The following is a 27,867-nucleotide window of genomic DNA, read 5'->3' on the forward strand; positions in this document are numbered from 1 at the left end:
ACTGTGTAGCACTTTCCAAGTATTTTTAAAGGATGGGTATTTATTTTCTACAATTATCCCACAAAAGTATGATGACCCAAAGACTTTCACTGGATTTTTCAAAAAGGAAAACAATATCAGGTAGTAGAAATAATTCATTCAGGTTTGGAATAGCATATTCCTGGATTTACAACAGAGATCCAAAAATACTTATCCATAAATAAAAATAATTTCTGTACTACCTACTTCTGATGAAACAATAAGCACTTGGGATAGATTGTCTACTTTTTATATATATGGTTTTCAGGTTAACTTTTTCAATTCTTATTTGGTGCTGAAGTGCTGAAGGAGTAGAAAGCCAAAAGCAGGAGTTTAGTCATCTCTCCCCACTATGCTGTGCTTATCTTCTCATAAACAGAAGCAGCTTCACCCACAGTGGCCTGTGATTGCTTCACATAACACACCACCACATGAACTGTGACAAATGGCTAGTTCTTCTCTCAAACTACTGCATCAGCTTCTCCAAGGTAACCGAATACCTTCTCTGTATCTCCTCTGCAACAGCAGCAGATGTTGCAGAGGAGATACAAAAGCCTGCAGACCCCTTCCTCAGTTGTGGCTATGCAAAACATCCTGGGATAATGTGCTTCTCCAGAGGGTGCTAGTTCATGGAGTACCCTACATAATCAATGTAATAATCATGTTAAAGACTATTAAAGTCACAGGAGGAGCAGCTGAGAGAGCTCAGGGTGTTTAGCCTCGAGAAGAGGCAACTCAGGAGAGACTTTATCACTCTCCACAACTCCCTGAAAGGAGACTGTAGCCGGGTGGGGCTCCATTTCTTCTCCAACACAGTTAAAAACAGGACAAGAGGACACAGTCTAAAGCTGCCCCAGGGGAGGTTTAGGCTGAAAATTAGGAGGAACTTTTTTACAGAAAGGATGATTGGGTACTGGAATGGGCTGGTCAGAGAGGCAGTGGAGTGAGTCACTGTCCCTGAAGGGGAAAAGACTTTTAAGGAAATACAGGATGTGGTGCTTGGTATCAGTGCCAACAAGCTGACAAGGTGGTGTTCTGTCCTAAATTGAACTTGATGACCTCAAAAGTCTTTTCCAGACTTTTGAGTCTGTGATTCTGTAAAGTCACCTTAACCCCAGTGCCTCACAGGTTTTTGCTAAAAAGTTTGTCCAACCTCATGCTTTGTAATTTAAGAAAAAAAATTCCATTCCATTCCACAATAAGAATAATTCTGGATCGAGACATAAATTTACATTTTTCTGATAAAGTTAAATATGTTAGATTCATATATATCTATTTCCTCTGGGGCTTTCTGGAAGAGTGCAATTTAAATTTCTTTTAACATTTTTTTCAAGGAAAAATGCTCTGCTGACTGAGCTGTTAATTAACAGAGCTTTTATTGGAGATCTCAAGATTTTAATACTAATTTAAAACAACAGCCCAGTTTATTAAAATATCCCGCAGTATCTTGAAAATCATTCAACATAGCAGTTTGTATTATCCAAAATCAGCAAAGCTGTAAAGTAATACAATTAAATATTCCTTTCAATGGCTCCAATTGATGATGTCTTTGTAGTTAAGAATCGCTAACGTCTTCATTACTAAAATAGCTCTTTTCTACCTCCAGAATATTGATTAAAAGCACAAATCACCATTTATTGAATAAGTCTAGCTTCTTTTTGTATTACAGCTAATGCCTACAGGTATCACATCCTCTTCACTTTTTACATCCCCTCTATATAGCTGTTGTCATATCCACCTCATTCTCTCTCTGGGGCCAAAAAAGCCTGCCTTCTTGAATTTCAAATATAGGGACATTCTACTCACTTTTGTCTCTGAAAATTGCAATATCAACCCAAAGATTCAAGATATGATCAGCAAAAACTTCTTTTAAATAGAAAGCCATTTACATAGTTCATTTAAATATGAACTATGGCGTAGAAAACAAGAAATCATGTAGAAATAGTAAAAAGCCAGAAAAACCCTACAGTGCTGGCCATGATATCTAGATCATCACAGAACACTGCCAAAGGTTGAACAACTTTAGTCCCTAACAGTGCTGGTGTTTACTTGCAGACAGTTTCATAACTATGTGCTCCCACATTACTGCTAATTTTAACCATTAATAAGTTTCTAGGGGGCTGCACAGGTGCCTCAAGATCATTTCAACACAAAATGATCAAACTTAGTCTAACATCCAGGTGTGTACACAGCACTCCAACACAGCCCTTGCACGGCTCCACACCCAGTGGGTGCCATCACTGAGCCTTACCTATCTCACCGGTGACTGTGTGCAGCTACAGCACAAGCTCTAACTTGGCACAGCACAGAACAAATAAAGCAAAAATTACAGTCAAACCACTAATGTAACCTTTAAGCTTGATCTAAGAGATTGATGTCAGCCAGGTCACACCTCAACATGGGAAAACAGTTTTCCCTACAGGAAGCTATTTTTGCATTTGGGAACTCCAACAATGTCATCCCTAAACACATTCCTGTTATTTGAATAATAGAAAGTATCAAGTAGCGTATAAAATAAAAATTAAACCAAATATTGATTATAGCTCTGATATATTTACCATCTACCATATTTTAAGAAAAAAATAATACTTTTATTAACTTAATACTTCAAGAATCACTGTATCACTGTATTCATTTACTCAAAGAATTTAAACCTTTTAAAACAAGAGCAGCAATGCAATTCCAATAAAAAAGAAGGATATGGATGTCAGAATGTACCTTTCCTTGAAAAAAGGGCCAGATAAGAAGTTGAGTGTTGACGAATAACTGCAAATGCTAAAGACTGCAATCGATGCAATACAGAATTAATGTATGCACAAAGAAGCAAATCTACGAAGAATGTTTTTTTATATTCATGCTGTCTGCTGAATTTTTTTTCTAGAGCTTGAAGTATGATCCTTTGCATCACTGTTTCATAAATCAATGCCTCTGAACTTTCTCAGAAAGGAAGACTGTGACTCATCCCACAGTGACAAGTCGTATCCAGTCGTTAGTTCTAGTGCCCACTTGCAGGGAGGAAAGGTGCACAGTACCCAATTATTCATTTCCATCCAGAAAATCTCTCTGAGCTGTCACATCTCTACATGTTTTTATCCATGTTCATGTACAGAGGATTATAGATTAACACCCTACACATACATTTGCTCCTACAGCTATGAAATTTTGTACAAAACATCTTAACATATAGAAAGCAGTTATGGGCAAATTAGGTGTCTATAAAATCACATGTAGATGTGATTTATATCTAGTCTTTGTGGTGTAATAACCTCCTATAGTAGGAACACACTTGTTTGCAAACATTAAATGTTTTTTTTTCATTTGTTGTAGTGCACAGATACATCTTAATATCTTGGTGAAATCTAATGCAACAGAAGAATACATGTCAAGCAACAAACTGCGTATTATGGATTTTTTGAAAGATAAATTATTTATATATTTAAATGAGGTTTCATGCATTATAGTCAATATTACTGCTCAATCTTCTAAGAGGTTTTTTTGGTGTAGTATCTTACTGCATTTTCATTCCATTATTTTTACATGTTCTATCAATTCAAAGTCTTTATCAGCTCCAATTTGCCTTAGGCAGGATTTAATAATTTAAAAAGCATTACTTGTATGTAAAATGATCCATAAGCTTGCTGTCCATTATTAAAAATAAAATAAACATTTTAACAGCCTCAGGGATACTAATTATGATCCAACAATGAAGGGAATTATTTTCTCCACTAGTAAAACTGTTGGTATTAATACTTTTTCTAAAATACACTTTCAGTTATGACCCTGAATAAAAATGGCAGCTTTGTCAAAAAATTAAATGTACACAAACAATCCTAGTCTGATGAAAACACTTAAGATACAGATACAAAATATGAATATACAGTCAAATGGACAGTATTTGTAAAATGTTACCTGAGACAGAATTTTTAATATGGTGGAGATGACATATGAGAAGAGTGTGATGCTTTCTTAAGAGGCTGAAAATTCAACTTTCAGCTTTCATATTTCTGCAATGTAAAATACTTATGCAGGGGAAAAGAAACACTTATTTCAATCTTTCTATTCTAACATCTTAAACAAGACACTGTTGTGTGTTTTTCTACACAAATTAGTTTTCAATTTTGCAAAACAATGATTCACTATGAAGTTACATATGCTAGGTCAAAATCAAACAAAAGCAAATTTCAAGTGAGGAAGTAGACATTATCAATTATCAAATTATCAATATTTACAATTATCTTTCTTACAATCTTACAGATTGCCTAAATAATTGTTCAAGTTGTCTTTTTCTTGTTGGCTGGTTACATCCTCAGAAAACCACCCCCTTCTAACTCATCAGAAGCAAGAATCTACTAGACAAACTTTGAATTTTTATTTTACAGTTTATAACTCACTTGCTTGGGAAGGCGGAAGAGAGAATTTTTGTAAAATATATCTTTAGCCTGACTCCATGTTCCATCGATGATAATCATAACAGATGGACTAGAAGACATCACTGCAACTTCTTCCAAGTTGGTTGCTTCAGCTCCAGGATACAAAATTAGAGTATTGGGATTTCTGCACACAGTTGCTAATTCAGGATACCTTTAATGCACAGAAACACAAAATCAAATTAATTCTTGAAAGTTTTCATGATGTACACATACTTTCAAATATTAGCTCCCACTCATCTCCACCAAATTTTACTTAAATTTCCCTTTGTCATCTATCACTTTCTCCTTCCAACACCTCTGAAGCTGCTGGTTTTCCTCCAACACCTAAAGTGGGGGCAGCTTCTAAGTCGGGGCAGTCAAAAAAACAACCACAAAAGTGACCAATGAAAGCTGAATAAAGCAATATATCATATCTTTTGCAATGCTTAATCACTACTGTAATGTGTATTGGAGCCGAAGACATTTTGAATTGTTTACCAAAATTTAATACATGCATTCTAGAAAAAAATTATCAAACACTTGGCATAAAATTACTGCAATTATCCCATTTTTAACCTTATATATAGATAAAATATTAGCAATTCATAGTCCGCACCTACAGGACACTTTTGAAAATGTTGTAATTTCCACTGGTTTGGTTTTTTTTTAATTACTACTTATACTAACAGGTACAGTTATAGTTCCCATTCTTTTACACTCTTCTTCCTTCCTGTTGGCCTTCTACACTTGACAGTGGTACCACAGAAGTAACAGCTGCCTATTGAGTTAATGTACACGGAAACTCCTGAAGTGTTTGCAGGACACCACTGTCCTAGCCTACAAAAATCTGTGAAACACATTGTCATTTAAATAGTACTCCAGGTCCCAAAAGCCAAGTATAAACTAGTCTGGCCTGAATACTCCAGGGTGGGCAGCCACAGCTTCTGCAAGCAACCTGTTTCCATGTCTCACCCCATAAGGGTAAAGAATTTATTTGTAGTACCTAATCTAAGTCTAAATCTACTGCTCTCTTCCAGTTTAAAACCATTTTCTTTGTTCTAGACCTTGCAAAAGTACCTCTCCAGCTTTCCTGAAATCCCCTTTGGATACCAAAAGGCTTCCACAAGGTCTCCCTTGGAGCCTGCTCTTCTCCAGACTCAACAACTCTAACTCTCAGCCTTTCCCATAGGAGACGCGTTCAGCTCTCTGACCATCCTCATGGCCTTCCTTGGACTCATTCCAACATGTCCATGGTCCATATCTTTTCTGTGTTAAGGGCTCACAGCTGGACACAGTACTCCACAAGGGGTCTCGCCAGAATGGAATAGACAAGAAGGCAGAGGAGAACTCTAGAAAAGGCTAGTCTTGCAACAAAGAACGCATTACTTGTCTGGAACTCAGCTCTCAGTCTTCAGTCTTGCTTCAATCAGAAACCTTGAAGAAATATAAAGCAAGGGTTGACTGCCCAAAGCATGTGACACCAAATAAGAAATTAATTCTACACAGTACTGCAGTGGTTATAAGGTGTAAACTGATTTGGTAGGATAAGAAGAGCTTTATGCAGTTGAAGCACCATGTGAAGTGGAAAGAGAAGCAGCACATCTTAGGTGTATCAGAATGGGATTAACAATAGTCAGCACATAAAGTGGGCACTTCATGATACCTATCAAGATCCACTTGGTGCAAGATCACAGATACAGGCACACTGTAAACATCTAAGTTCACACTGAGGAATTTCTATTGTCACTGTCACCTTTTAAGTTCCAGAAACCAGGCATCTGCGCCACTTCTCCAAACAAGCAATAACATGTATTTGTAGGGGGATGCAGTGGTAGGAGTGGGGAGGACTAGAGAGGAAAGAAATGGTTCATAATGGATTTTGAGTTGATATATACAAGGTGTACCTAAACCTGCACTCCATTATCACTCTCTGAGGAGGCATGTGAAAAAAACAATTATAAGAATGTTAAATTCAGACAGGATTGAAGTGCAAGACATTGAAATCCTGAGATTAAGACTCAAATGGGACCATAAAGGATGTATATGAAATGAATGTGGAATGGAATTCAGTGTACCAATAAGCTGGAGAAAGTATTCCACCATCTGACCACCCTCACTGCCAGCCATCCTCCCTCCAGCAAACAATCCAGACTGATTCAACACTGTGTTTCATTCCTGTCAATGTCGTTTACTACAAAGAACAAACATACAAACAAACAAAACCAAAACATAATGATTTGTCTTTCCAAAATGAACAGGAAAATTGTAAATAGAAACTGGAAATCTGTAAGATAAGCCTGTGGCAAACAGTTCTTCCCACTATTTTTTAAGCCTTACTTACACTATAGTAATTTGGTATCATTTTAATTTAACCAACAATCTTGTTACGCAAAATCAAAAGCTCAAGGCCATCCCATTACATGATATCTAGTACCCAAGGCTTAAAACTGGTCATTATTTTCATGTTTGTCTTGAGAACCCAAGTCTTCAATTTAAACTATCCTAATTCTGAGACAGAAGAGATTTTAAATCCCCTTAGAGGATTAAAAAAATGAATTATTAAAACTATTCCAAATCTGTATTGATTATGAAGCTCTTTAAGTTTATATTATCAACACCACAACTGATGTTTTAGTTGACAATTCAGTTGAAAACACTGGTTTTCAATGCATACTCATCCAAGGATCATAGAATCATCACAACTTCACAGAATGGCTTGGCTTGGAAGGGACCTGAAACATCATCCTGTTCCAGCCCCCTTGCCACAAACTGGGACACCTTCTACTAGACCAGACTGCTCAGAGCCCCACACAACCTGGCCTTGGACACATCAGGACAGGGCATTCACAGCTTCTCTGGGCAATCTGCCCCAATGTCTCACCACCTCCAAAGTAAAGATTTCTTCTTAATATTTACTCTAAACCTACATTCTTTCAGTTTGAATCCATTCCCCCTTGTCTGGTAGGCTCCCCTCCTGTCCTAGAAGGCTGCAATTGGCTCATGTCCTTTCTAGGATGACAATCACAACTTTCCTAATCTTTCCTCTTCCTAGTCCTTCCATCCCTTTAATTCCCACCAAGTGTTACTTCCATGACTTCCCCAACACTGGACACTTAAGATTCTTCTGAACAGGTTTAACCACCTTGTCTAGACTGTGTTTTTGCTAAAAAAAGTTTGGATCAGATGATCATTGAAGTCCCCTTCCATGCTGGTATTCTGTAATTCTATAGTACATATGTAATTAATAGTGACAGCTCTCATCCTTAAAATAGAATGATTTCAAGTAATTGCAGGAATATCCTCCATAAAAACTACGCTGAAGAAAAATCCTTTATACAGACACTATGACATTTCCAATACTTTCACTGGCACTTCACAGTACTTGTAGACTTTCAAAGTTCAGAAAATGTTGGCATTTCCAAGAAAAAGCAATTTGTATAATTTACAGTTGTAGTAATTTACCTCAATCCAAGTAAGATTTTTATTGCAATAATGAAAAGTAAGATCAATCTGAAGATAATTTTCTCTTTCTATAAATTCATCAATACAAATTTTTTTATCTGCTTGACGTGGCCAGCAGCTAGCATAAAGCTCAAACAGATGACACAATTTAAAAGTTATGCTGTAAGATATAACTATGACTTTGAGCTCCATAAGAGAAATATCTACAATACTTGCTTCTCTTATAAATCAGCCTTAGTTTTGGTATGCAGCAGGTATTGTAGGCTTTTATAATCCATTTAGCACAACAACAATCTCTCTAAGCAGAACTGTTCAGATATTTCATTCCTGTCTGAATATCCAACCACTTTGTCACTGAAGATTTATACATTCTCATGATTGCACTTAAGTAGCATTTCATTATTTCTGAGATGCATGCTCTTGAAATGTGTAATTTAAATATAATCCCATTTTTTGTACCATGTACATTTTCATTACACATCTACTCAGTTGCTCTCAAACTCTTTAGATGGTTTTAATTCAACATGGATCCAGTCTGAAAAGCAAGCATTCAGATTTAAAAAATGTAACACTGCCATTTAGTAGCAAACAATACTACTAATAAAGAATAGATGCTAACATATTATCTGTAGAAAACCATCAGGTTAATGGGGACTTCTCAGTTTTTCTATCTTTCTATGGTTTTTTACAATCTCACCTCAGTAATAGGCAGGTGCCTCTACCTCTCTCAATACTCCTGTGCTTGGAAGACTGTGGACTGCCGTAATTCCTAAAAGGTAGTAATTTCCATCAGGCAATAAAATAGATTTTAGAAAAGGTAACTACTCTCTGTCATTTCCACATTCAGAAGAAAGCCCTTAGGGTCAGGACAGAAGCATAAGAGATGGCCAGGAAGAGTGCCTCTGTTTTATCTAATTTTTGATCATTTATCTACTTTCTTTGTATGTATTATTATTTAAGAACAAAAACATTAGCACAAGGATCATCACAGAACTGTTTATATTGGAAAGGACCCCAAACACAATCAAGTCCAACTGGACACTTAACACTGCCATGTCCAAATCACATCCCCAAACTCCATATCTACAAGTCTATTAAATACTTCCTGGGATGGTGACTCAACCACTTTCCTGGGCAGCCTGTTCCACTGCCTGGCAGTCCTTTTGGTGAAGCAATTTTCCAATCTAAACCTCTCACTGAAGCACATCTTGAGAGCCATTTCTTCTCGTTCTGTCTATTGCTTGTTAGTTCAGAGAAGAAACCAACACCCCCAACAACCTCTTTTCAAGGTTTTGGTAGTAAGTAAGCTGCAAGAGTTGTTGTGTGTTCCCTGTGAATATGCCCAGAAAGGCGCTGCAGCCAGGAGAGCACACACACTGAGAGGGAAAGCATGAGGAGGCAGGAGTAGAAGAAAGGAACTGTTCTGGACTTACTGCAAAGCTGAAGTCTATAGTACTCAAACTAAAAACAGCCGGAGAGAATATTATCTAAATTATATTGAGAGATCTGAAATTTGATATGGTAAAGTACAGTTTCAGATGGAAATTAGCACATGTTCAATTAACCAGCACTAATTACTTTCACACACAGAATGACAAAAGCTGTGACAGGCTGATGATCTCTGCCTGCATCTAGTCATTCTTGACTGAGCTAAGGGGCAAAAATGCATGAATTTAGTTTGATAGCATGACACCAAAGCACACAAAAAGTTCACAAAAAAGTTATCTGAATAAAGAACCACAACCTGTAAGCAGTTTTACATTCTTCGGTAAGTGGCAAAACGCAATTCGTTGATATTTGATATAGTAAGAATTCTTGTTTGTGAACAAGCACTACAAAGTCTCATATCTATTGTATATAATTACCTTAAACAGCTTTACAGAAAATCAACAGAAATAAGTTGCATTTTATTACTTTTAAAGTGAAACTACAAATTTTCCCAAGTGGTCCATTTAATTTCTAATCTAGGCCACTGAACTGCAGGAGGGCTGGCAATTATACTGAGATTTCATAGAGTCAAAGAACCACAACATCGTAGAGTATGCTGACTTGCAAGGGACACAAAGGATCATTGACTCAATTCCCATCCCTGTTCAGGACGGGACCCCAAGACTCACACCACGTGCCTGAGAGTATTGACCAAATGCTTATTGAACTCAGACAGGCCTGGTGCTGTGACCACTTCCCTTGGGAGTCTGTTCCAGTGCTCAGCCGCCTTCAGGGTGAAAAACCTTATCCTTCTATCTAACCTAAACATCCCTGGCACAACTTCAGGCCATTCCCCTGGGTTCTGTTGCTGGTCACAAGAAAGAAGAGACCAGTGTCTGCTCCTCTTCTTTCCCTCACAAGAAGTTGTAACTGCAGTGAGATCCTCCTCAGTCTTTTCCAGGCTGAACAGACCAAGTGAGCTCAGACACCTCTCACATGGCTTCCCCTCGAGGCCCTTCACCACTTTCATCGCTCACCTTTGGACACTCTCTAACAGCTCAAAGTCATTGATGTTGTGGTGACCAAAACTGCACACAATATTCAAAGTGAGGCAGCCCCAGCACAGAGCAGAGCAGGACAATCCCTCCCCTGGTTCAGCTGCTGATGCTGTCCCTCATGCCCCCCAGGACACGCTTGGCCCCTCCTGGCTGCCAGGGCACTGCTGGCTCACTACTGACCAGGACACCCTGGTCCCTTTCCACATGCTGCTTTCAAGCCTCTCACTCCCCAGTCTACACACACAGCCAGAGTTGCCCCATCCCAGGTGCAGAACCAGCACTTCGTGCGGCTTGATTTCAGAGAGAAATGCAGATAATCTGTAATTGTTCCCACACTGTCCTAAGTAACAGAGTGGTGCATGTAGAAATATTTGCAGCTGGGGTTTTGTAAGTGTTCCTTCATTAGAATCTATAATTTTATCACAGCATCCAGAATCTATACAATCCAGAATCTGTATCTACCAAAGTCTGAATATTTGCAAGGAGGAAAAGCTTGAGGATCAGATTACCTTTCCAGAAAAATAAAATAAAGACAAAGTCATCCCATCCAAATAGTCACAAAATATAAAATGAAACTTAAAAACTATAGTGGCAAGGTTGTTTATAAAAGTCTGGTACCAAAATAATTCAAACTTTCGACATGTTAGATATGAGATACAGTTGTTATCTCTGGTCAGTACAGGCCCACAATTACTTCTGAGTGAAACAGTATTATTATACAAAAACAAATGCCTACAAAACTTTATTAGTAGCCTAAAAAGAGCATTAATCCAATAAATTGTACTTTATTCATGCATAAGAGACAATAGTTGCTTTTAGCCCTAACATTTCCATAGTGAATAGCAAATATACTGCAGTTGTACAAGCCTATGAACAATGCAGGGAAAAGACATTAGCGCTTTTTTTTGCCCATCCTGCTACATTCCACTGTTTTGAAGTTCTCTATCTTTGCAGAGAGTATTTTAATAGAGATCCTTCAAATGTAAAACCTTTTGTAATTGGAGTTTCAGAAAACCATACTGTACAGTGTATATCTAGCTATGTAAATTATACCTTAACTCTGTATCCAGGAATAAGTAATCACTTTACTGAACTGAGATAACAGATGCCCTACCCCTCTGTTCTCCCCCACACTTTTGTATATTTCAACTGGCCTTGCTCACCATGTCATGTGTATTAATATTAACATTCAATTTTTATTGAAGGAAAACAGCAAATATTAACCACTCACAGAAGTTACTCTAAGGATTCAACTCAATTTGAGAATTAATTTCCTTTTTAAGTATTCACACTTTCTATTTGCTTTATTAAAAATTTATGTAGTAAAGCTTCACTGGCATTTGTACCAAGACCTGGTTTCTAAGATTTAGCTTCATCTAATGAAGATTAAAGATGTTATATGGGAAAGCAATATTTTCCAATGTCTCAGAATATTAGAAAAAATAATTTAAAATTTCTGAGAGCTATGCTTTCTTATGATTAATTTTAAGAGGAAGAAGAAAATTAATATTTTTTTTTTAATTTTAAGGGGTTTTAAACGAATCTAACAACGAGGCTGCTTTCTCAGTTTCCCATACTTGAGTAAAAACTATTAGTTTTACTTCAGTGACACCAAATGGTTAGTCAGATAAAGCAAATAAAAAAAAAACCCAAAATAGAATAGCAAGACAGACCTAGTAGAAAGAACAGAACTGGAAACAGATAAGAGTTTGAAAGTAGCCATGTGAACACTCCAAGAGCGCAGAACTGAGACTATGACCTGAAGGAAGAATATCAAATGCTTCTGACTATCTTTGGAAATCAGAATGTGAGTGTGCACACTTGAAATAAAAATTAAGAACACTGTTGGCTATTTTAAAAGACACTGAAAGATATATTCCTATGATTTACAGAGAACCAGAAAATGCACAGGCAATCCTGCTCACCTGTCTTCGTTAAAACGTCGACCAACCAAAATTTTGCATTTGTCTGGAGGGAGACAAGCTGCTAGCAAAGGTACCGTTCTTAACACTCTACTTTCCTGTATAAAAAAGAAAAGTTACTTTTGAATAAAATCAAGAATGGCTTCTATGAATTATTAATGTTTTTATTTTCTATCAAATTCTGTTGACTACAGACAGAGAAAAAAAATTAGCAGGTAATAGGACAAAAATCTTCAGGAAAAAACCCTCAATCTTGATGCTTCAGATTGTATTGTTTTAATTGACAATATTGAACTCAATCTCAACTAATCTACAATCATCACCATAAATTTGAACTAGGCTATCAGTATAAAATACAGTAACAAAACTTCAGAGAAAAATCACTGAATAATAAACAGTGGGCAAAAAAAAAGCATTAGCATTAATGAAATAGTATCAGGATCAGTAGAAAACCTGGGTAGGGCTCAATTTCCACAGATAGATGCTTCAGTGTTCTGTCCTGAGTTACACACATCACTCAGGTTTTGAAAAGTACATCCTACTTGCAATCACTTCCAAGAATAATCAAAGGCAAAGGTAAGACAAAAAGGGGTTTGTACACCTAGCTATGCCACTGACCTCTGGATCATAACAGCAAGCATGAAAAAGGAAAAATGACACAATTATTCTATTTACTTATATATTTATATTATATATCTATATCTATCTATATATATATAGAGAGGTATATATATACATATATATATTTACCTATATGCAAAAAAAAAAAAAAATCATACTGAGCAAATAATTCCATCACCTTTGCACTAGTCCTGATGCTGGATTTCTATATTTTTAGTTTTTAAGTTAGTCTCATGATGCGCAATGATGCAATAATACTGATCTGAAACCAAGTTTAGATCTTGATTTAGATCTTGACATGGAACGCTGTATTGTCCTTGGATTCCTCCACAAACAAAAATCTAAATAATTCATGTAGCTATTATGCAAAATGGAAGTCTGACAGTACAATTTCCCACATGTGATCCACTGTTCTACAGCAAGTGATTCTTCTCCCTTCGACAACACCTGATACATCTGCAGGTCTATCTGGCAGCTTGGCCTCTGGATAGTGTGAATGTGAAGACATTAGTCACATTAATCCAAACACAGGATATGTTTTTCCTGACTTTCTGCATTACTATCTTCCCTCAGTACCAGTCTCAATAGCACCATTTGACCAGAGTTGAAAGCTTAATCCAATGTACTGCAGACTTCCAAAGCCAACAATGAAGCACGTGGGGGGTGACAGTTAAGACTGGCGGGCAGCAGGGCAAAGATATTCTCTATCTGGTTAGTTTATTGGGTTATTTTTGAAACAGACGGTTAAGAGTGTATCTGTAATGCAATGGCAGACTGAAGCATCAGATACAGTCCAAAAGGCTCATCTGCCTTCAAGACTGATTGTCTTTTGAGTGTGAGCAGCAAAGGGAACTTATTTTTTTGTCACGTACGCCTCTGCAGTTATGCAATCAAAAGCACCACCTGTGACTACTTCCAAAGACCACCATTTAACAGGACTTATCTCTGATAAGCCAAGGGCCCTCATATAGTTGGACAGTTACCATAGTGGTCTTCCCAGGATAGTTTATTCTATAAATTATCACTATGCAACATAGAGTAATAGAAAACTTGCATCTCATTGTGACAGACACCTGTTCTAATTGCTAAATAATAAAAAGTTGTAGATAGCCTTCCAGACACAGGAATGCTGTATAAATCCAGAAAAATCTGCAAACTTTTCTAATACTCTCCATCATGAACAGGGAATTCAACACAATTAAAATGCCAATTCAATATCTCTGGCATATTTTTAAACTTCTTTTTCCCAGCAAGTGACTTCAGTGTATATTTACATACTTTTAAAATAGGAAGTCACATGGAGGATATTTCTATTATACACAGTCCATTAAAAATCAGTTTTCCCATTTAGGGCCCAAACATGTCATGGCTCCTGTTTTATTTCCCTGCAAGAGAAGACTTTTTTAAATTGGAGTTTTTTGTGTTCTGTTTAAATTCCTTCAGGAAATTACTCTTTGCATGTTGACTGAACAGCTGTCAATGTCAAACAAACAGCTGTACCATGAGAGTACAGTTTTCTGAATTCCACAGTCTGATTTGTAGATCCATCATCTACCCAGATCTGTGTAAATGTGGTACAATTTCTAAACACCTTATGATCCACCTCCATAGGCCACTGTCAACCAAAGAGAAAAACATCAATGTACATCCTCCTACTGGTAAACCAAAACAGTGTTCTGAAGCTGAACTGTTGTTTTCAGTGGGGAAACAGGTAAGGTCATCACTACATCGAATAGCTTAATTCACATTTTAACAGAACACTAACATCAATAAGAGACCATTGCTGTAATCAAAATACATTTCTCCATGGATCAACTCAGCACCTCTGTGAGACACAGTGCTCACAGAATCACAGAATATGCTGAGTTAGAAGGCGCCCATGAGGATCATTGAGTCCAACTCCTGGCCTTGTACAAGATACCCCACCAGTCACACACATGTGTCTTTATTTTATTTAATGTTACTTAATAACAATGTTATTTCATTCTTACAATTTGCACAAAGGAAAGTAGATTTCAATTCCAGTAAGACTATACTGTTGAGATGCCTTGCATGCATGGAGTTACAGAAATAATGTGTGATTTCAAAGATACAATAATTCAGATGAATTGAACAACAAATATAGCAACTCAGATGAACTGGCATTCAGTCATGATGTTTAAAAGGAAAAATCATTATATGATTGCCCTGGTTTTGGCTGGAATATAATTAATTTTTTCCCAGTAGCTGATATAATGCTGTGTTCTGGATCCAGGATGAGAATAATGTTGATAGCAACAATGAGAACATCGGTACATTAAGCAGTGTTTACCTAAGGCAAGGACTTCTCAAGTGTCCCACGCTCTGCCAGTGAGGAGCTGCACAAGAAATTTTGAGGGAGCATGTCCAGGTCAGATGACTCAAACAGGCTAAACATGGTTATTTCCCATGAATATTACGGACATATTTCACATGTCCATCATTAACTGGGGATGGTCAGGACCTGCTATTGCTGCTTAGGGATGGGCTGGGCACCAGCAGGAGGTGAGCATTGTATCATGCATCAGTTGATATTATTATCATTAATAGTAGCAGTAGTGATAGTACTACTGCTCCTGTATTTCACTTTGTTTCATTTATTAAACCCTCTTATCTCTCTCACAGAAAGTTTTACATTTTCTCCCTCTGCTTCTCATCCCCATCCCATCTGGCAGTGCATGGTCCTCAGCTGATGGCTGGGGCTGAAGCATGACAGTGAGCTGACAGCACAGCTCTTTCCTCCTGCCTACCATTTGCTGCATTAGGATTAGAGCTCAAGTCCCATAGTTACCACAGCCTTACTCACCTCTGCTGGATGCTGAATTATATACAGGCAGGTGGAGACCTTTAGCGGATGTACAGGCAGGAAAGGACACAAACACACCTTCTGAGGACGGCTACATGGCAAAAGGGAGTGAGAGAACAATAAAAATAATCAGCAGCTAGTGAAAGAAGATATAACTACATTGCACAATACATATTCCCTAAGAACTTCACCTAACCACATTGTATTAAACCTCATGTAATTTTATGTTTGAAACTCCTCTCACTTCTAAAAATAAAGAGGCAAGACTTTCATTGAAACAGCATTTTGAGAACAGTGTTCAGACACTTCCTGTAGTTTGGTTAGGGTTACAGCACTCTGAAAATCCGTCATCTTCAAGATGAGCAGCTTACTAGTATCCGTACCCTTATTAGAGAAGTCTGTTACTTCTTTCCTAACAAGTTAGTTTCAACAATATGATGACCTATAATAGAACATACAATATTTAAAATTTATATTTATAATGATTTATTAGAATACAACGTATACACGCATGAAAACCCAAACATGCTGTATTTTATTTTTTTATAATTCCATCTATGTTGAAGACATGTAGAATGAAAACAGAAAAGTCCTTATCAGGAACATTCAATTTAAGTCAGAAAAAAAATGTATTTAAAATTCTTTAGTGTACTGTTTCAAGCTGTTGAAATGACTAGCTGAAGAACAGTATCTACAGAAATTAACTTATGCTTAGCATGAAACTGATCTGCTGAATAATGAAGAATAAACACAAGGAAAGAAGTAAGCTTGAAGTTTTACACAGAGAAACTGAACTGTCACTGCAGAAAAAAACACATTTGCATGCACATCCATGGGCAGATGTCACTCTAGCTCTTTGCACAGATTATTCAACTACTTAGGAAAATGAAAAATTTTCTTAACAGTGAAACTCCTACATGTATTCATCAATTAAAATCACACCATCTCTGCAAACAAAACTCTATATGCTTAAAACATACAAAGTCAGAATTTTCAGCAGCGACAGGGACTTGGAGCACAATTTCACCTGCACCCTTCTTGTAACCTTTACTGTTAACAGTTCATAGGCTGAGCACACAGGAGAGAAAGTAAGCAATGAATCACTGCAGCAGATGTGATTCAAAGAAGTGAATTCTGAAGACAAGTTCAGATTAAATTCATGATGAGCCTGACACAGAATGAATTTGCTTGCTCACAAGAGCATGTACCCAGACAGGTGGACTAAGTAATGCTACAGTAATCCACACCAGTACAAGTGATCCCCATTCAAACGTTAGTATTTAATAGTAAATGGCAGCATTATAAAAAGGCAGTAAGAACTGGTAATCTCCTCTTTATCAGTTGACAGGCTGTGCTAATTTAAAACCTGTACTTCAAGCCCCAACAACTGAGGCACAGAGGATATTCCCTTCTCACAGGATATACAGTTAAAGGTTACCCAACACAGTCACAACACAAAGTGAGGACTGGGGGAATGTTGATGCAAAACAAGGAATTGGTACTTCTGAAAATAAGCAACAGAAAAACTAATGTTAAATATTTAGACTAAAAGATTCACAGTCAATAAATCAACGAAATGACAAACTGGAAATTATTCTGATACACTCTTCTGGTGTACTGTTCCAGTAGCCTGCTGCCTGTTTTTCCTTCTAGTACTGGCATTTTCCTGCTGCTAATGCAGCATAAATTTGGCACATTCTGGTGTATTAATGGTCAGGCTTCAGGCCTAAAATGAAGCACTCAGTAACCTGACTATTCAGTGGGCTACCCAAGAGACCTTCATGATGAATGAACTGAAAACAACCTCACTTCCAGGTCTGATGGGCTGTTCTCCAGGGCAATCCCCTTGTCCTTTTCCCAAATGTTCTCAGATGTGAGCAATTTAAACAGAAATCTCTGTTTTGATAATAACCTAGAAGCAGCAAATACTGTGGGGGCTGGTTTTTTGCCTGTGCCCCGATTGTTAAGTCGAAGTTCATCCTCTTTTTGATCACCAGGTACATCAGAAACTCAGGTGTGTGTACGAAGTGTGACTCCTTGGTTTCTCCCCAATAGCTGGTTCACTCCAACAGCTGGTTTCACTTATAAGATAAGTTGTTAAAGGTCTCCCCATTATGACATTTTCTGCTGAAGAGAAATGAAGGCATGAAAATCTACTAAAGGAAGCTGCTCCAGAACAGTTAGCTGTTGACTTCAGTCCCATGAGCTACACTGTTCATTACCTCTCATAAGCACACAAAAGAACTTCACCGTGATTTCTGACCTCAGGATGTTTAATTACAACAAATTTTGCTACATATAACTTACTTTCAAGTCTCCCTTTGGCATATGCTTTTTGTATTTTCCACACTGGTTTGGATTTTTCACAGATAGTTTAGGCCTTGTTAATCTCACAGAAAAAAAAAAAAACCCAAACAAAAATAAAGAAATTACTTGGAAAGTAAGTATTTTCAAATAGCTGCAAAAATAAATTCTGCCTATAATTTGATCTGTAGGGAGCAGAGCACAGACTATGACAAATAAAAAATTTCCCAATATAATTTAATTACTTACATACGCATATACATCACTTAACTTTAAGCACCCAATTAGGTACCTAACTATGTTGAATACACACTTTTACATCCCCATCTTGAGCACACAAGACTTACTTCTGTAATTTTATTTTGGAACCTAACAGTTATTTGAGAGACAAAAACCCCCCAACATTATTTCTTCATGAAATCAACATTACCAGTCCACATCTGTTGGACAGGAAGCACTACAGAACAAACCAAGTTCTGTTCCACCCCCACAAAAGCTGCCTTTGCTCTGAGAAAGGCCACCTAGGCAGAAAAGACATTTAGTCTTTTTCTTTTGTTTAAAGATGCTGTTTTACTCTTGCCCTACATACACAGCTGATATTACGGAAAAGAAGCAGCACAAGGAACTACTTTAACACTGATCATCTTTTTCTCATTTCTGGAGATCTATGTAGCAATCATCTCTAGGCAGGAGCACTAGAGTTCAGAATATTAAGGAAAAGGTTTGTGGGTTGGGATTAGGATTTGAAGAGGATAATTTTAGGATATTTTTACAGGATATTCTCCTGTATGCAATTTCAGTACAGCTCAAACCTACCCAGTGGATTCTTAACGGTTTTTCAATACAGCTTTTCTAGTCTAAAATTTATGATGAACCTATAACAATGGCATGATTAAAAGAAAAAATTATCATTCCACATTTGTCAAGAATGCTCCATATGAAAAAGACAGCCACATACATGTACTGACTTAATAGCTTTCCTTCCATTATTTATATCTCAATGAATGATACTCAGAATAACATTAAATCTACCTTCCCAGCAGAACTGAATCTGGACAGGGGACTGTGGTATCAGATTTAGTATGATTACGAGTTTCTGGGCAGAGATACTCCAAAAGTAAATGTGCCATAGTCTGGAAAACAGTGAGCTAATTCTGGAATTCTTTCCAAGTCTCTGTATTATTTTACTGCAACTTGCTTCAGAACTTTACCCTGCTACATGTCCAAAGGCTTCTTCTGAAAACAAGCATCATTCTGTGAATGCGAGTGTATTCATACACCCATAGTCAGAAAACTACAGTAAATTATTCAAGGATTTGAACCCAAAGTAAGGAAAAACTAACAAAGTTGCAGTCTTATGCTCAGCATTTGTGGACATTTGTACGGAAACCTACAGAGGTTAAGTGTGCCAAGCACATGTTCTAGAAACAATGCTTCCAATATTAAAACAAGGAAGAAGCTGATGTTTATTAACTACTAACACTTGTAGCAACATATTCATGTTCCACCACATATTGCCAAGGTCAGGCCCCAGACTGTATTTTCAAAAAAACATGCCTGCCAAAACAGAAATGGCTGCTTCAAGTAAATTAGATTTCTCTACTGTTTTTGTCAAAACACCAAGGGTTTCAAGGTCACAACCCACCTGAGAAATCTGAAGAAAAGCCACAAAGTTACTATATGTTTGTTTTATACTAGCATTATTAGGTATGTTTTATACTGACAGAAGTCCATTACTCCCACGCATTAAAACAACATTCAGGAGTTTTACAAAGCTAGGGTGAGGGGTGAAGTTTAAAAGGAGAAGCCCAGATATTTTTTAAAATTTGAAAACTAATGCTGCTTTTGCTACCTTTATGTTAGAGGACAAACAAAAACTAAACATCTATTTTAGGTCACATTTTGCATTATTCACCTTAACACTACAGTTATAAAGGGAGCATAAAAGAATATAGATCTATTTATCTACAGATAAGTAGATCTTATACACAGACCTTACACATAGATATGTATAAACTTACGCATTTAGGAAGAAACAAACCTAACCCAACATTTAGAAGAAAAACACAGTCTGAAGTTAATATGACATAACATTCAATAGTACAAACTTTCAATAAATAATCTCATGAAAACAGCAGTTAAATGCCAGGCAGTTCTCAAAAATGCACATCAATTGTAAAGTGTTACTAATAATTAAACACAGAACATTTTTATGACACTACACAAACCTCTGGTGTGTATTCTGAGTGCTGGAGATGCCAGATCAAAAATACCTGAAGTAATTTCTCATGTCATCACCACAGTCTGGGTTTCTTCTAGGCTTATTGTGGACATACTTTAATCAAGCAAAATTTCAAGCCTTATTTTTAATGTGGTTTCCTGAGAAAAATCAGGCACAGAACATTACTCTGACTTTATTGTATTCCAACTTCCATTTCTTCCTCCTGTCTCTTTTAAAAAATTTACCAAGTCAGTGGTCATGAGGCATAAAAATGTAAAATTAAATCTCTACAAACTTCATTAGGAGTCAAAAGTCACATAAAACACAGTATCAGAAACACAGGTGGAGGGAGCACCAAGAACAATAACAGAGCACTTCTTTTTCCACTTGATAATCTGTATAACACCAGCTTCCTGACAAAGAAAAAAAGGAAAAAGAAAACCTAAAAAATAAAAAAGGCATACTGCAAATTTTTTGCTTCCCAAAAGAAGTTTTAAATAAAACAGGTGTATGGGTTGCTTTTGTTTCAGTATTTTAGTTTTTTAATAGTGCAACCAGTGAATTTAATGGAACATATCTCTGTTCCCAGAGTAAAAACATACACTTAGATGTGTATGCACAGGAAAAATATCTACCACAAATCACAGTGAAAATCTTTTATTCAAGGAAAAGATCACACACAATAATGGAAAAAATTTGTTTCGATGTTACCCAACAATATGAATCATCTATTTTGCAAACAAATTGTCTTCAGGTGTAAAAAGGTAACTATTTAAAGAAAATTTAGCTATCCTGCACAAAAGCTTTTGTAACCTTTTCAATACAATAAAGACAGCAACTTTTTAGCAACAGAACACAGAAATAAACTAATTCAGCTGATTTTGTTCTAATTCATATGAAACGTTCTACCACAGATCTCATGATATCATGAGAGAGCTATGGAGTCCTTAGGTATCTCTCCATTTTGCAGATCATTTTCCAACGCACATCAAATGTTCACTGTGTTGAAGAGCTTGAAGCCCCTGAGTTTGAATGTCAGGACTTCATACAATACCATACCACTATCAGCTTCCTCCTTCCACTGTTTCAGAAAACCAGCCAGGAAAAAAAGGCATCCTCCTAGAAACATTCATTTAGACTAACAGTATCAGTGGATCAACAGCAAAATGGCCTCAGCTGGAAAAGATTTTTGAGATGATCACATTCCAACTGCCCAGACATAGTCAGGGACACCTTCCAGGATCAGGCTGCTCAAAGCCCTGTTCTGCCCTTGAACACTCCCAGAGATAGGTCACCCACAGCTCCTCTGGAACAGCTGTTCCAGTGACTCACTACGCTTATAGCAAAGAATTTATTCCTAAGATCTAATTTAAACCTAATTTTATTTCTTTTAACTTATAGATCTTACTCCTTTTACACTTTAAACCTGTAATGTATTCTGGTATGGGTTCCAAAACTTTTCTATCTAGTTCCAGGAAAAGCCACTGCAGTAAAAAATATTAAATTAATTAAAATATTTAGCATTTTGTACCAGAAGACATTTAAGGCAGTAACACAAACTTCCAAACCAACAAGACCATAAAACTGACCAATTAAACAGAGGTTACCATTGTATTCAACAAGTTCATTTCCAGAGAACTTTCCTCATAGCTGTACATTTGATAAAACATAGCATCAGTTCTTCTTGCACAAGGTACTACCAACACAGCAAACTTGGTCACAGTACAAAGGTGTTCAAAAAACAACACAGTCTTTTCAGACAAAAACTGCCTTTGAACTGCCCTATAATCCCACTGGAACTAACATGGTCAAGGGATACAGCAAAGGGAAAAGGCAATGAGATGCGGTCAGAGATACTTCAGAGAAGAGGTACAGAAAGAGATTCAGAATGGGGACAGGAAGACAGAGTCATCTCCCTGCCTCTCAATGAAGCACACAGTACTAGTGAGCAGCTACGAAATCACAGAACTATTTCCTAGCACTTAGATTTCTTGATTCCATGTAGGAGCAGGAGAACCACTGAGAGCTGGTACTCTTAGCAGTTCTCCTGCTTCTACATGGTTTGGGGAGAAGATACATCCCTTGCCCTTCTTTCTGTTTTCCACTCTAACCACAGCTACTGGTGCAAAACACTGATTTTCCACCATAGTCAACCAATTGAAAACTTCACTTTCTTGTAAATTTGAAACAGTCTTGGGCCTGTGCCCAAAGCACTGGACTTCAGAAAACCCGAGCAAAGAATAAGGTAGTTAATTCACAGAGACATCAAAGAATACCAGCAGAGACTAAGGGCAAAAAAAACCACTTATTTACATCTGTTTCATGAACAGCTAAGTTGCATCACATAAAGGGCAGGGGGAGAAATTCACAGCAATATAAAGCTGTCCATTTTCAAAAGTTACTAAAGCATGAAGATACACTTTTCAGTTCAGAAAATCACAAAACCACTATTCCTATCAGCCACAAATATCATTCTACCGGTGCCCAGGATTTACGATGATCCCCAGGCACCTGCTATTCATTATTTAGCTCTCCATCACAGAACTTTATGTTTGACCCATTTGCTCTGAGTATGGTTTACTGGCACAAATCATCATTTAAAAAAAAAAAAAAAAAAAAGAAGCAATAGACCATTATCCAGCTCCTACACTCAGCAGGATAACATAAAGCTCAGCGAGATAAGCATTGAAAACAAGAGCAAAGACTATATGTGGTTTCATTTTAACATTTATTTTCAGAGCAACCTGATATATTTCAGGGATTATGTCCTGAGCTCCTACTGGGGGAAAAAAAAGCAACACATGTATCTCAAAAACAGCTAAATTTTTAGCAGTTGACAGCCAGCTACTAGAAACAGGATTTACATCACTAACTCGTTTCCTCTTCAGCACCAAACAACGATCAGCTTGTAATGACTTTCAGTCAAAGTTCAACTGGTCTGGATTGGAACAACTATAGCAATACATTTGATAAGCCCTACTTACAAAGATTGCAAGATGTTATTTCCCTAGATTTAAGACTAAAAAGGCAACTTTCCAGAAGTAAGAGACAGAAGCAGTCACTTACTAGTTCATTACAAGCTCTGAGTTCTCATTAAACAAAACCTTCCTATTTCTTTGAAAACTACATCAGTTAGTGCAGGTCTTCAGAAATTAGGCAAATATACATACATAAATAGATGCATACATTTCTCTTTAGAAAATGTCTATTTGTAAAAAAAATACCTAAAATTAATGAAGAAAAGTAATTCCTTCCAAGTATCTGGTAGCTTATGCATCATTTTGAACTTCTCTTCTATTTTGCATTATATTTTTCACAGTGGTTTTCAACACGAAGTAAATAGTACAAGAGATTTTGTCCTCATCATCAGTAGTAGTAGTAGCAGCATATATTGAAGACATAGTATCTGGAGAATTACCAATTATGGGTGAAGTGGCTTTTATGGAGAAGTTTACAAACTACAGTGACATGCAATTATACTGGAAGAATTTTAAGTAAATTTGGACATTTCCTTTAGACTTTTACACTACAATAGGCATGTTTAGGTTACCCAACAAAATTAGTAGATTCTTTAGTACAGCATGTGTATGAACCCTGTAAGAGTATGCTATCCTTAATGAGTGACCTTCTGCATATTTTTATGCTGGAAGTATGCAGAGAAAAATCAATATATTTCAGAAATGTGGACAAAGGCAGAACAAACCTTATTAAAGACTTTTAAATTGTGTTGTGTTCTCATGTATCCATTTCCCAAGGCAAATAACCTTTCTGCCTGACCAATTAAATCATAAATAAAGGACAAACAAGTTAGCTTGGGATTTTTTTTCAGCCTGGTATGTTCACAGCAGCTTTACAAGCCTAATCAAAACATATCCAATGCAACAAGTATCTTCTAGTGCTTTAGAAGACAAAAGGTGCAAAGAAGAAAAGAAAAAAATATCCACACTGTATCATTTTCTGAACTTTTAACAAGAAAGCAGACTTTGGCAGGCAGCTTTCTTTGTAAATAAATTAACAAATCAATAGGAGAACATTCTTTCAATAGCTTAACTGTTTGCATTAAAGTTGGCTGTGGTTTCCACTGGAACTAACAGGAGTAAATAAATAAAATAGTATTTAGCTTATGCAGCACTGCAGTCATTACAGAAAGGCCAGGAAAGCCAAAAACTAATGAGCCTGAGATTGCTGACATTTTCATGCATCTTGGCTCTAGAGTCTGGCAAAATACCTGGCACCCTGACAAGCTTGATGCCAGACAGCTAGCAGAGCTTTAATCTGTTGAAGAAGGTGAAGCAGTAATGGCATTTAAAGTGTGCCATTGAGACATTAAGAAGTTAAACTCAAGTCTCACATTGCCAGTTTATAATTCTCAATCTGTTTCACGAGCTCAGATGATACCACAAGAAAAGACAAAGCAGAAAGACTGTGTAACCAAAACATCTCATGAAAAAGTCCTGAATTTCCCAGGGAAGAGAGGAACCCATCAATCCAAGTAAGAAAGAGGAAAAAATTAAAAAAAAAGAAAAAAAAAACTTTCAACAATACAGCACCATCATCTTGGGTCTGGTAGGCTTGGTAGTCCATCGCATGCCTGCACAAAGAGCCCCTCTGCACGTGGCTCAGAAACTGTGGCTGACTCTCCCTCTTCTCAGTCTGGTAGCTTGCTGTGAGGGAACACAGGCTCTTTAGCACCCCATGTATAACAAAGGTTCTTAATTAAAACTTATTTAGTGAGACAGGGAAGCTGAGATTACGACACTGCTAACAGGAGCCACTGACAGTTCATTCCAGGTGCAGTGAGGGGTTAAAACAGCAACTGAAGCTGCCTAAATGCAGTCTACAAATCTCAATCTTCCTGCACTCTTGTTTCGTTATTTCTTGTTTATTGATCAAAAAAGTTCATTGATCAACTTTTCATTAAGGGTAATATTGCAAAAATCTATCCAGCCAAGAATAAAAACTTCTAACACTACATTTCTAATTCCCAGCTTATGGGGTTTTTCAGTTTTAAATTTGAATTACATGAGCAATAGTATCTTCAAAACACCTTGACCAAGTTTCAATAAAACTGCCCTTTCTATCTCCACAAAAGGAATAGGTCATTTCACATTTGAAATATAGGTCTCTCATGCAACTTCGCCATAATATTTTAAACACAGAACCTATTGAAATATATACTCTATTTTTTAATAACAAAACCAAGTCTGAGTCCTAGTTTGAAACAAGCAGATGAAAAAAGCGAGTTAAATTAAAAGCTCACTTCTGCACCAAATGAAGTCAAGGGAATTCTGTAGGTGATTTTTAATGAAAGCAGGATCAGTTCCCACACATATTTCAGAAGTTAAAAGAGCTAAATTCTTATGTCTCTCAATCCACACAACAATGCTATATCCTGTCATTTACAGCTATGAATTTAACCTTTACTCCTTTCAAAAAAATTCTTAAACTCTACTAAATGAAGGTATTGTTATAATTTATTACGGTAAAACAGCACAAACAGTATTCCCTTCCTAAATGATATTTAGCATTAACATGATAGTAGATAATGTCTATCAGACAAAACTCCTTTAAAGAATAGATATTCCTGTTAAAAGAAAGATTCTGCAACCTATCTTTAACTGAATGCAAGCAAAAACACAGTTACTAGAGTATATGACAAATAAACTGTATGGGGAAAATGGTTAAATATGAAATAGAACAGTCAATAAAAGTATTCTAGTACAGTATTCATTTCTGCCATAGATGGTAGAAAAATGGAGCTGTGTTTAGACACTCAGAAAACTTCAGTATAACTCAACAATATAAAACAATACCAAAAAGGCTGTGTGCAATGTTCTGTTCAGACTTCCTGAAGCCATTTAGCTGTGAGAGCACTTTAAATGCCACACTGCACTCTAGTGTCCTTTTTATGAAGAACAGCAGTTCTGCCAAATACACTGCTTCTGATCTAGCATCTATCTTATTAAAAAGTAGTCAGTTTCCTGATATAAAGTAACAAAATAATGTATTTTAAAACAGCACACCTATTATTTTAAAGCAAAAAGTTATTTCTTTAAAATATGTTGATTTTTACCAAATACGGAGTATCTCTTTTATTTAACCCGGCATCGAATTCATTAAGCCATTCTAAAGCATTTTCCAGATACTGGAAGATGCTGCTTTTATAAGGTAAACAATCAATTCAGCACAAATGTTTTTTAATGCTTAATATAGCAGTCACCACATCAAACCTCAGAACCACAGTGATTTTTACCACTCAATGTGCTTTACAGGCTTCAGGCCCTAGGAAAAAATACCCCACAATGATGTTTTCTTTAAAATAGGAAAGTTAGAGGTCTGTTGCATAGATGAAACTTTCTTGTGTAACTTGGAAACATTAGTTTTATTACTAGTTTTATTACTATAAAACATTAGTTTTATATACTAGTAGTATATATTTAGCAAGCATGCTTATAAAAGTTAACAAAAAACAAGGTTAGACTGCACTTGAGTACCCCATTAAGAAGTTGACAGGAATAAGAAGGATCACAGCAGTTAATAGCCAACTTTGTGTTCATAAAAGTACCATGGTCTGAGAGGCCACTGGTATTAACTCAAACAGTTAAGTAGTAATAGTAATAGTGAAAGTAATAGTAAAAGTAAATAGCAAAAAGCTATAAACAGACTCATAAAATAATTCAGAATTGGACAGCTTTGGACTCAAAGCAGACATAATTTCAAAGGCCTTGAGCTAACTGATGTTAGCCTACCAGAGTCTCACCAGGCAACCAGCTTTAGCATTTAGCCACTCTCAGAAAGTTAAATTCGTTTTTTGTGAAGCTGAAACACAGCTACACTCTGATTGATACTGACAGGACAGGGCCTCTTCTCCCACCAGGGGATGCTGCTGGCCCACGCTTACCCTGCTGCCCACCTCTGCTGCATGTGGCTCCCTTGCAGGCCAGTACGCAGGCTGACAGTGACCCCGGGGCTCGTTTAGCCCTGGGAACTGAGCCTCGAATGTGCTGAATTTCCTGAGGTTCCTCATGACCAGACAGCTGTCAGTGTCTCTCCGAACGGCAGCTCTAACCTCCTGCAGGAGAACTGTTCCTGCCACCGGGCTGTGACCGGCACGGCCGCCTTCACCCGGCCCGCCTGGGCATGGGAGGATGGTCGATGGCGCTGCCCGCAGCATAAGCCCCCACAAAGACCTCTCCTGCTTTGAACTGTGCATTGCTTGAGCTCAACAGGCCGGGAGGCTCTCTTTATTTAGTTTATTTTGTAAACCTATTACCTAGTCTGTATATTCCCAGCTTGATTTATGTAGGAAGGTCCCAAACACTCCCTAAATATTCTTAAATTCAGACCAAGGTAACCACCCCCTACTCCAGAACCAGAACCTGTAATCATGGTTACAGACAGTTAAGTCCATTAACCAGTTTGTCAAAAAAGAGTGTGCTCCTCTTCCATCTGTCCCCTACCCATATTTGTTTTAGTGGTACATGACTTCATTAGGCCTCTGATATTGCCCCTACTAAATTCCTCCCGACCCCTCTCCCAACAGGTACAAAATCTGCATTTGCCAACACGAACAGAATACAAAATGAAAGCAGTGGCTCAG

The 27,867-nt window shown here is 37.1% G+C and overlaps 1 protein-coding gene across 1 annotated transcript in view; it reads right to left on the bottom strand.

Moving 5' to 3' along the window:
- The window catches only part of DTWD2 (DTW domain containing 2), a 50,008-nt gene extending 22,567 nt beyond the window's left edge, over positions 1-27,441 (bottom strand). The window contains exons 1-4 of the mRNA XM_064736800.1: positions 27,169-27,441; positions 15,743-15,853; positions 12,301-12,395; positions 4,410-4,599 (exon numbers count right to left, since the gene is read on the bottom strand). Of these exons, the coding sequence (XP_064592870.1) occupies positions 4,410-4,599; positions 12,301-12,395; positions 15,743-15,853; positions 27,169-27,441 (669 nt within the window). The remainder of the gene's footprint in view (positions 1-4,409; positions 4,600-12,300; positions 12,396-15,742; positions 15,854-27,168) is intronic.
- Positions 27,442-27,867: the final 426 nt, after the last annotated feature.

This window comes from Zonotrichia leucophrys, chromosome Z (genome assembly GCF_028769735.1).
Source record: "Zonotrichia leucophrys gambelii isolate GWCS_2022_RI chromosome Z, RI_Zleu_2.0, whole genome shotgun sequence".
In the NCBI taxonomy this organism is placed as follows: Eukaryota; Metazoa; Chordata; class Aves; order Passeriformes; family Passerellidae; genus Zonotrichia; species Zonotrichia leucophrys.